The sequence below is a fragment of the Nanorana parkeri genome, unplaced genomic scaffold (assembly GCF_000935625.1).
Source record: "Nanorana parkeri isolate BGI_ZX_2015 unplaced genomic scaffold, ASM93562v1 scaffold210, whole genome shotgun sequence".
In the NCBI taxonomy this organism is placed as follows: Eukaryota; Metazoa; Chordata; class Amphibia; order Anura; family Dicroglossidae; genus Nanorana; species Nanorana parkeri.
Window position 1 is genome coordinate 1,211,005 of NW_017306478.1, and position 11,317 is coordinate 1,222,321.

Below are 11,317 nucleotides of genomic sequence, written 5' to 3' on the forward strand. Positions count from 1 at the left end.
CCTCCTTACTTCTTCTCCCCGCATCCCTGTGCCGATCGTGGATGTGGGCGGGCAGTGAGCGTGAGGCAGGGAGGAGGTGCGGGATGGGGAGCATGGATGCGGGCGGGCAGGTCTGGCAGCGGCCCGCGTGAGGTGGGGAGGCGGTGCGGCACCTATCGTGTGTGGAGCCGTGAACAGGGCCAACTAATCGGAAGCCGATTAAACGATGATTGAAAACGTTGACAACTTTTTAAATAATCGATTACAATTGATTTAGTCGATTAGTTGTTGCGGCCCTACTTACTACAGAAGCCCCTCCTAGCTGTAAACTGAACTGCCATAATCTTGCTCCTTCAACCCCAAGATCTTTAGTACACCTGCAAATTGAAGTCCGGCTCCCGCTGATTTTCAGTGCCTACTCCGGCTGTAGTCCTGCAGATCTAATAGACCTCAGCGCTGCTGTCACATCTCTGTCACCTTCTCCTCCTGCCCAGTCACAAAATGGAGCCTGGGGTTGTTTGCTTTGTGATTGGCCAGATGAAGAAGGGGATAGAGATGTGACTGCACCAACTTGAGTTTAGATGACTGTGCTTATCCCAGCTCTGTGCTGTACAAGCCCTGAAACAGCCACACATCAGATGTTTTTAGAATAATGTGCATGGCATATTAGATAGAAAGCAATGCAAATTGTGTTTGGTCAACCACCGAAGAGTTAGAACTGCTACTGGTGATAGGGGACCATGCCTTGAAAACAAATATGCATCACCTTTTTGCAAACGCAACCAAACCTGGCTGCCAGCATTCTCCTTAACAACAAGTTATTCCCTGTGTAATATTCTCACCATCAGTGTGTAGAGACTGTCCCCGCAATATTAGTTCCCAACCTAAACAAAAGAGTCATCTGATCTCTTGCATCAAACATTCACAAATATAAAGTTGGTGGTACTTACAGAAGAGGAACCTCCACGATCAGATGGATGAGGCAAAAGAGCAGTTCCTCTATAAGATCTTCTATTTCTGACTCTGTAAGAAAGAAACAAATGACATGAAGATTATGAACATTTGTAATTATTGCAGCACGCTGAAATGAAAGAACGCTTTAATCAGATTCCACCAATACTAGTATTTCAGATATGAGTGTTGGCCTCCTATCTCTCAGGAACCCCCAAGATCTTTGCAGCTGAGTTCCCAGCTCCACCACATGTCATGTCCAGTACAAAGAAGTCTCATCCTCCAGGAACTACACTGGAGGATTTCTCTCTGTCCACAAGTGTGCTAACATATAGGATTATGAAGGTCCAATGCAGTGACTGCGTCTAAGATATTGAAGCAGCGCCAGTCCCTGCATCCCTCATGTTCTATTCCTACTTCACCATGAAATTAGTACAATCTTATTAATGGGGGATAGAGTTACTCTTCTACAGAGCCTCAATTCTGCCCCACTGCAAGGGTTAATTTTTACATTTTTCTGGAGTTCTCCTTTAAGCATAAGGATCTTTAATCAAACTTTGTTTAGTAAAGATTTGCTTTAAACTAATATTAAATGAGAAAAAACTAAATGTTGCTTGGTGAAAACACTTCTAATCAATCACTGAAGACACAAACAGATCTGGTAATACCCCGGCAGGCGGTTTACTATCTAGAACGGCGGGTGAATCCAGGTAATTTACAAGGATAGCACTGTTCTGAGTTATGAAAATCCAGGCCTTGCTACAAACAAACACTTCCATTTAATGACATTTCCATTAGTGCTTGAGCCTTGGTGTCAACCACTCAGCCCGTGCCCTAAAAAACAAACGGGCCATTCACAGGGGCGGCTTCTCCCGACACATCCCTGTGCCCGGTGATTCAGTCCTTCGTACGCTTTTCTGGATGATTCAGCTCCATATAGACATTTTTCCAATTGGCTGCTCGCAGCCTCTGTCTCGGCCTGACCTCGAGTGGCATCTTTCACGTGTTTTGCCAAACATTTTTGTGGGGCAGAAGCTGGCAGGCCCCAGCTTCCCCTTGAGTATTCCGCGCGGTGATTTTTATAAGACGCTTCCTCTGGAGCTGGATCAGCGCTTTGCTGCTGTCAAAGCTGAAGAGGAATTAAGAGTGTGCAGGCTCCCCTAGGAGCGAGAGGGAGGTAAGGAAAATATCAGAATGGAGTGAAAAGGGGCTTTCCATAGCTCGTAACTCTTCAATGGCTCTAAAAACTCCGCTGCCTGTGTTATTTCAAACAGTACTCTGCACAAAGCGAGCATGAAATGGGTTCCATGACTAAACGCACATTGAAAGTCTAGCCTAGTTCTCGGACAAAACACAAACAAGAGCAACGCAAAAAAGTGAAATTGTACGTGTATATGTCCGCACATTCATTAACACTAAAAATAAATCTGTATTTCTATATTCACCTCTGAACTGTGCAGGCAGCAGAGATTAAACCGAGAGGTCAAAGAGAATCCCAGGTGCTGATGATATGCCTGCGCAGGGAAAGGAAGCCTTTTAAAGCAGACCTTTGACTAAAAATCCCATCAATATGCAGCTCGGCACGCTGATACGAAAGCCTCTTACATTCATTAAACATATTTTTCTTTTACTTACAATTTCTTGTTTTCTACTTCCTGGTTCTCTTGGGCATAAGTGATGTAATGTGCCCAAGTGTTGCATCCAGAGCATTGCTGGGAAAACTCTTCTGTAATCTCATGAGATCTCAGGGAAAGGAATTTTCCTCCCCGGAGATGATGTGCATGACCACATTTCCTAGTCACATGTGCCAGAGTTCCAGGAAGTAAAGGGAGATGGATTAATCTGCCCTTAGAGAAAATGGCCACCATGAGGTGGTCCTATGATCGTACGGTCGTACACGATTGCCGAGCAGCCCCGTTGATTTCAATGGGGTACATCCCGTGCGGCAACCACAGAATAAGGCTACATGTACCTTTGTTTTGCGATACACGGCGCGCGGATGGTCGAATACACGGGCGGAATCGCGGCGGGAAACTGCGCAATCCGCGTGGTGCGACTGGGGTGCCATTAGAAAATAAAGGCACCTACAGCATGATCGGCGGTGATGGGCGACTCCATGACTGCATGGTATCGTGCACGATTGCCGCGCAGTCACAGATCGCCCAGGTGTGCACCGGCCCTGAGATGATTAGAGAAGAAAAGAAAAATAAGGTCTGCAAAGAATAAAAAAAACTGCATTTATCTAGAAGTATCTTTTTGTAAATTGTCATTACTAAATATTTCTACAGGTGTAATTGTTGTTATTTTGAAGATATGGGTAAAGGTCCGCTTTAAAAAGGGTATTTATGGTAAAAAAAAACAACTAAATCTGTATTTCTATATCAATCTCTAAGCTGTGCAGCCAGCAGAGATGAAACCGAGAGGTCGTAGAGAACCCCAGGTGCTGATGATATGCCTGCACAGAGCTAGGAAGCTTATGAGAGGAATCTATGGTGAAAAACTAAAAATAAATCTGTTTTTCTATATTCAATTTCCATAAGTTCTATTCCAATCCTAATATCCAGCTAGAAGTTTGTACACTTACTTACTGAAGATGCCCTTAGGATGTACTCCCTCAATGCACTGACACAACATCACTCAGCACTGAGAATATGCATTTCCTTGTGTCACTCTTACAGAGCTTGCCAGCTGAACTATAACTCAACGTCTGAACAATGTAACATTATCATTGCTTGCTGGAAGTAATGCATGGTGGGAGATGTAGCTTGAGAAATCTAGATTGCATCACATCAGGCAGCAGGGAAAGAGACGCAAAGCACACTGGGAATCCAGGAAGTTTTTGGAAGTGATGGGCAGATTGAAGGCAGCACTCACTAAAGGGATTTTTCCAGTAAGCTTTGATTGTATTATCAGATACATCTCCAGTATATATTCCTATTACAATGCTGATGTTCTAACAGGAGAGGATTTGCTGGGACTTTAGAACCATTTTAATAACATTTGATGCGGCCAAACTCAAAATTAGACATTTTGAAAGCTTATTCAAACAAAAACAAAAAAAAACTTGTTTCAGAGAGCTGCGTTTAAAAGGACAGGTACACTTTACAAAAAGAAACCCCCCAGCCCTAGACTACTAATCAGTTACAAATCTCCCCATTACCCAGGTGCCAAGGGAAGTTACTGCACAGGCAAGGTCGGATAGAATTTCTGCATTAAAGTTGTAAACACAGCAAGAACCCGTCACTGCTCTCAAGACTTTGTCATATGAATGAGTTTGGGAAAAAGAAATGATGGGAGAATATAGTCATTTGTGCGGTCAAAGAAACATGGCCAGCTTTCTTCCAGTCAAGGAGCTCTCTTTTATGCATAACGCAGAGAAATGGGACACTGGAGGCTCAACAGCCTGGCCTGCCATTTATGAATGGGCCGTAAAATGCAAGTCGTGGAGTTAACCAAGATTGCGGTATAGGGCTGCAACAACTAATCGATTATGAGAACAGTTGGCAACTATTCTCATTATCGATTAATTGATGTAGAGAGGGAGAGAGATTTTTTTTTTATGCAACCAATCAATCGAATAAATAATCTGCCAACGAATCGATATGAAAATAATCATTCGCTGCAGCCCTATTGCGGTATATGGCACAGAGCAGGAAGCAATATGGGCTCTATAATTGGGGCCCGTCTTGTTTTTGCTGGTCTCCAACCACTTGCAGCGGATTCTTCATCTTCTAAAATTAGCTCTGTATTGATCTTCCAGCATTATATTTGGGAGAGACACAGAGCAGAGAAATTGGCAAAAAACACTAAAAGTAGAGTAAGTAAGTTGATATTTTACACAGAGCTTTCACAGCTGCTATCTAGGGATTGCTAGAGAGCTGCGACAGGTCAGAGGAAGCAATGCAGCGCTTACAATAGTCTCTATGCACAGGTACTGTGACGATCATAGCAATAGGAATGGTAAGGGTCACTTTAAAGAGTCAATATCCTCTCTTAGCTTTATTAATACCTTTTCCCCATTAGCACGGCCCCAGCCAGTCCAGGGCCAGGTAGGATTTACATTCTGATGGGAATTGACGGTCTCGGCAAACACTCCAAACATAATTTGCTATGGCTGCCAGCAGCGCACAACCGCAGGGGCCACCAGCTCTCAGCAGTGTTTACACTTCCCAGTCCTGGGCAGGTTTAAGTAGTGTAAATGGGGAGAAGTCTGCATGTAAAGTATATGTGAAGAGTTACTGATTCATAAAAGGGAGGGCTGTTAGGAATTTATCAATACAGAACGGGAGAGAAAGGTGCAAAAGGCATTAACTGTTAGAAGCTTCATACATTTAGCTGTAAAGCTTCTAGTCTAGGGGTTGCCAACTCTGGCCCTCCGGCTGTGCTTTAAATAGAAATCATGCCTATGGGAGTCATGCCTGTAACTGTCAGTCTTGCAATGCCTCATGGGACTTGTAGTTCCACAACAGCTGAAGGTCCAGAGTTGTCCACCCCTGTTCTAGTCTCTCAGCCTCAATGGACAAGACATATAGGGTCTCATGCACACGTTCTTTTTTTAATGGCTAAGGGAGGGGGGTAGCCAAACTCCGGCCCTCCAGCTGTGGTGGAACTACAAATCCCATGAGGCATTGCAGGATTCTCACAGACATGACTCCCGGAGAGAGATGCATCATGGGATTTGTAGTTTCACTACAGCTCGAGGGCTGGAGTTTGGCTACACCCTGGGCTAAGGGAACCAAACCCAACCTCTCAAAAGGCTGGGAGTTCTTTCTATGGCAGTGGTTGGATGGCAGCAGCACCTCTCACATAACTATGTACATCAGGCACTCCTTTATTCCACATGCAAATTTTGACTGTCTGCTATCCTTCAAGAATACACTTTGAACAAGCCATTTGCTCCTTACTAGGGCTCACTCCTGCCAACTCTGCTAAACCTTTACTTAGCTCCCAAACACTAATCCCTGCAGACATCTCTTTAGACCCAACAGCAGCTTCAAGGCCCGAGTTCAGGATAGCAGTAACCCCCTCACACTGCTTCTTCCAGGGTTCAGAGGGACAACTCCTGCCATTGCTCGCAAGTTCTTCAACAAACAAAAGCTCTTCAGACTTGACTGCAGGAGCAGCTTCTCTTCTGACACTGCTGAGTTGTACTGTGTATGCCCTGCATCCAGAAGCATCTGCACACCGGGGCTTCTGTGACCCTGTCCCTACATCACCACTTTATGCTGTAGTGACATGGGGGGCAATGGATGGAACCAGTGTGCAAAGGGTGACCAGGCATCTGCCACTTTCAAAAGTTTCAGGTGCTGAAGATTTTTCAGCCACTGTAGTTCTGCAACAAAGCGAAGATGGGAGGCACAAGTGAGTATTAACCTTTTCCTTTATAGACGGCCCTTTTTTAAAAGAATACTTTTTAATTTAGCAACAGAATACCTTTAAGATCATCTGCAGCAACCAGCAAACATAGGCTGGAAAATAACAAATGTACACCCACATATAAACTGAACCATGATTTGGGCTAGAGGTACACAAAAAATGTCTAGGGGGTATTATGGTCAAATTTTACACCTCCATGGGGGGGGGGGAAGAAAAAAACAAAAAAAGGAAAATATCCTTCTTTCTGACCCCATAAAGCAGTCAATTGTGCCTCATGGATCCAGAAAAACATCATACTATCTTTGCTGATTACAACTTTGGGTGCCATAAGAAAATCATTGTTTGCTATTACGATCTGTGATAGGGTGTTTCATAGTTTAAAAGGAAAACCTTTTGGGGCAGAAAAAAGTTTCAATTATATGAGGGTAACACTTATGATGTAATTCATTGTATTCTTCTCTTTATGCCGTACTTTCCCTTATGTTTAGTGTAATATTCACCACACTGCCAAGCCAAGACAAGCTGTCCAGACTAAGAGAGGGCAGCTGGGATTTGGAGAAATCTATAACCACTACTTCCACATTACAGCTCCATTTTCCCCTACTGCATTCAATTTAATGTACAGGGAGGCTATTCCATAATCTCAATGTAATGTAAATGCACTCCAGGCAGGATTGCCATTTACCTTCCCAGGTTTAAAGCAGGTAAACTTCCTCCTTCCTTAGGAGGACCTCACTGACATGAAGGCATACTTCTAAGTCCTTTGTTGATATGGTGAAGTCCAGCAACCACTGTACTTCCTGGCACCGCATGTTTCATACACCTTAGCGCTATGATCCCATCGTCACCGCTGGCCCTCCTTGCCATTCAGAAAACAGAGGTTGGAGTAGTGTGTTTTGTGAATGGAGAGGAGGAGAGAGAGGCGGAGCTGTGGCCGAAAATTACAGCCAGAGCGAACAAGAAGTACAGCGGGAGTTGGACTTCCTCTGCCTATTACATTATGATTTGCACAACTTAGAAGTACTACGGTGAGGCCTTCTGGAGGAGGGGAATGTTTGCCTGCTTTAAACCAATAAAGTTAATCCGGTCTCATATTTTACTAATCTGTCACTATTCTACATAAAATGCAGTTAAAACTGTCAGGTACTGCCCATGTTCCTTGACTGACTAGCCAGATCATCATCTTGTCAAGATCCATTTGTAATGTTCTTCTCATACCAAGTCTTAAAAATTCAACATAATTTTGGGTCCTCGGCTACATTACTGGTCACTTCACCTGTCAGATTATTAAAATGGACACATGTGGGTGGGGCCACAACAAACGGAAGGAGGAAGAAACGGGGGAAAACAAAGCTATAGATTAAAACAGAATAAAGAGTGTCCAGAAAACAAGTTAAAGTGACACTAAACTCCGGAGTTCAATCATAAAAATACATCCAAGCACCTTAACTATTGACAATAATGTATCTTATTTGTGTATCACTCGGCTGTAGATCCTCATATCATCTCTGAATTGGTGCCGACACTGTCCTTCCTTCTGGAAGGGGCTACTTTTGTTCCCCATGGTCCCTCTGTGTAGTAAAGTAGTCACAGCCCCAAGCTCACTCCTGTGATGGACTATACCTTCAATACAAATTAGCTAACTAAAAACATGAAATTGTAGTCCATCACAGGACTGAGCTTGGAGCAGTGACTACTTAACACACACCGGGACCATGGGAACAAAAGTAGTCACCCTCCAGAAGGAAGGACAGTGTCAGCACCAATTCAGAGATGATTTAAGGATCTACAGAGCACCTTATGTTCCCCATGGTCCCTGTGGAGCTGTGGGAGCTACTTTTGGGAGTTGTGGGAGCTACTTTTGTTCCCCATGGTCCCTGTGTGTGTTGTAAAGTAGTCACCGCTCCAAGCTCACTCACATGCTGGACTACAATCTCATGTTTCATTTACTAATTTGTATTGAGATTGTCGATTTTTTTTCTCTTTACCTCCAAGTGTGAGTGAATGCTACTCTTTGCCCCTGATGTCATCACAAGGACTGCCAAGGTCTCCAATCATCAAAGCCGAGAGGGGGCCCTGTGTTACTTCCTCCACATGCAAGGCACCCAATTGGAAACCAGCTCTGTTCTGTTTCCAGTAAAAGGGAGAGTCATCAGCTCTGCTTACTTATAGCTATATGGGGTCCTCAATTGGACAGCTAATATCAAGTGTCTACATCACCTAGGCAGGGACATGGACACCCAAAGAAGGCCCCTATAATGCAGAAGGGTAGAAGATAGGAGACTCAGAACCTGGTGGCTAACGTGATCACAGATCTAAATCTGTGGTCATGTTAGCCACCAGGTTCAGAGTCTCCTATCTTCTAATTAGGCAAGTAAAAGGAGATTTTAGCTATACTTGTTAACCAAGTTTGGTAAGGAGAGAGAGAGAGATGGGTGCCTGGAGTTCAGCTTTACGGGTGAAGGCGGCATTTAATATATTACGTGTCAATATTCTTCCAGAAGTCCATTCTTAAAATGTAATTATAAGGCGCCAAAGTAGGAAGGTAACACTTTATCTAAACGTAGGAAAAGAAAGCAAACAAAACAATTCGCCTGCCATACAGGAAAGCAAACATATTATGAAATCACAGAAATTAATTCGGACCCAGCAGCAAGTGATGCTATGAAATATAGTTAGCAATGCAAAGTATGTATTGTATTCACTACAATAAGGCGCCCAGAGCTCCCCGTGGATTTCCTCTCAGGCCTCAGAAATTGATACCATTAGCTGAGGTCACCCTGATGCCGAGCTACGTGCGGAGGACGCAAATGTCACACTGTAAACAGTCTGACCAGATGACTGGAGCCACCACTGCCTTTTACTTTATACACAAATATAAGAATGACAAAATTATTAAGAGATTACATGTCTGCCGCTGGACTAACTGGGCTCCAGACTGGAAATGTATTCGCCAACAAAAATACGCTCAATGGCAACCATGCCCAACCGCAGACTGTAGCCTTTTCAAGGTTTATCGATGTACCTGATAACATAATAATGTAAATCAGCTTATCTATGCATTACGTCTAAAAAGTTACTGAGGTGAATAGGTTGTGACCATACTTTATATGGCCATTGCAACAGTCATCTATGCATATTATATATGCAGATTCCGCTTCTTACTTAATAAGCGCCGGATAATGATTGTCTTAGGTCTCATTCACATGGGCGTCCACATTGGTATGGAGTACCCGACCGTGCAGGTACCTACTTCCGGGAGGGACAGGTGAGGCAGTCTACATCCCTATGGAAGGACGCGGCTGGGGACGTGGTGGTGCATTGAACTCAATGGCACCGCAGCCATGCCCTCTGGCCGCAATGCAATCGGCTGCACAGTAACGCGTGGCACTGATGTGTCTGCGTTCCTGTCTGGTGCAGTCAGAAAAAAATAGTGCACGCACTATTTTTTCTGACTGCACCAGACCGGACGCAGGCACGGATAAGCCACGCGTCCAGGTGCGGCTGATCGCATTGGGGCCGGAGGGCGTGGCTGCGGTGCCATTGAGTTCAATGCACCACCACGCCCCCTCCCGCCCCAAAACAGAGTGAGCCGGCCGGAATGCGATCCAGTGCGTTCCAGCCAGAAATCGTGCCGGAATGCACTGAGGCTGGTGGGAACCAGCCCTCAAATTGGCATAATGCATATTTTATTTTTGTTACATGTTTCTCATTCACATAGCATAACAAACTTTTTTTTATTTGCTACTTGCACAATACATGATCTATTCTAAAGGAAAAGTTGTTCTCTGTATTGTGTGTTCCTCTGAAATGCAAATGTGGGCTGGGCTAGTTAATGTTAAAATAATATGTGCTGGCAGAGCTGTAGTTGTAAACTAGATTTCAACACGGTCTGTCCTAACAAAGGGTTAAAAGATCTGGAGGCACTGTATGTTAATTAGAGGTAGCTCAGTCTGTCCCTAGTCTTCTGAGGGGACAGACAGGGTTTCCTGTAACTTGTAAATTGATAGAAAAGCCTGAGAAGGCTCCAGCTACACAGACAGATCTGAAAGGTATGCTATTTGTATAGGAACACATAAATGTGACTAGTTATGTCAACAGTCTTACTTGCCAATATTTTGGGAATTCTGTTCAGCCACCCTTTCGTTTTAGGCGCCCCTGCCAGACAGCAAGGCTGGGGATCTCTGCAGTCAAAGTTTATATAAAGTCAAAACGGTTTTGTTGGTTTTTCGGGGGTTTTTTTTTATGGATAGCAAAAGGAAAAGGTTAAAACCAGTCAGTTTATATGTTGCCATTTGTGCCCTGTTAGGGAGATTTCCCTTCACTTCATGCCCTGTAGTCAGATCAGGAAGTGAGGGCAATCGTTTAGACAGTTGTAACCAGAACTCCTCCTCCCTTTGGAAAATATTCCTTTAACTACGGTTCTGGTAACAAATCGAAATTTTGGACTTTCACTCATTTTTAGTCTCAGTGATCACTGGGACAAATAAATCTCCCTAATGGGGTCACTGGCCGCAATAAAAGCTGACAGCGGTTCTCTGCCCTCAATCTCTCAAAAATGTAAAAAAAGGTAGAACGTCAGCACTGAGCAAAGGGCTGCCCCACCATTTTCCATCCAGAGTCATGCTTTTCATAGTTCTACTAGTTATAGATAAAATAGGATAATTGTACTTGTAAATGCTTTCCAATAAGTCCATTGAGGGATGCAGAAAGTCTTAACTTTTTGGGTTATTATACCACCTACAGGAGGATTGGACACTGGCAAACAGCCACAGTGGGGCAAATGCCCCGTTTATGCTTGGGAGCTTGTTGGCATAACACCCCTGGAACCATCCTGCCAAAGGAAATGGAACACCATGATCCAGAAGAAGGCTCAATGGAGACCTGTGCGGTGACACAGAAAGGTTGGGGGTTAGAAGCAGAGGAGAAAGCAGAGAGCAAAAGTCCTGTTTGTAGTGTCCGAGTTACAAGCTGTCCAAGCATCCGCAAAGGATAACAAACGCCCCCCCCC

The 11,317-nt window shown here is 44.2% G+C and overlaps 1 protein-coding gene across 2 annotated transcripts in view; it reads right to left on the reverse strand.

The window, feature by feature from the left end:
* Window positions 1-11,317, reverse strand: part of DYM (dymeclin) — a 300,965-nt gene that overhangs the window by 241,139 nt on the left and 48,509 nt on the right. For both annotated transcript variants that reach the window (XM_018555737.1, XM_018555736.1), the window contains exon 6: window positions 930-1,002. In XM_018555737.1, the coding sequence (XP_018411239.1) occupies window positions 930-1,002 (73 nt within the window). The remainder of the gene's footprint in view (window positions 1-929; window positions 1,003-11,317) is intronic.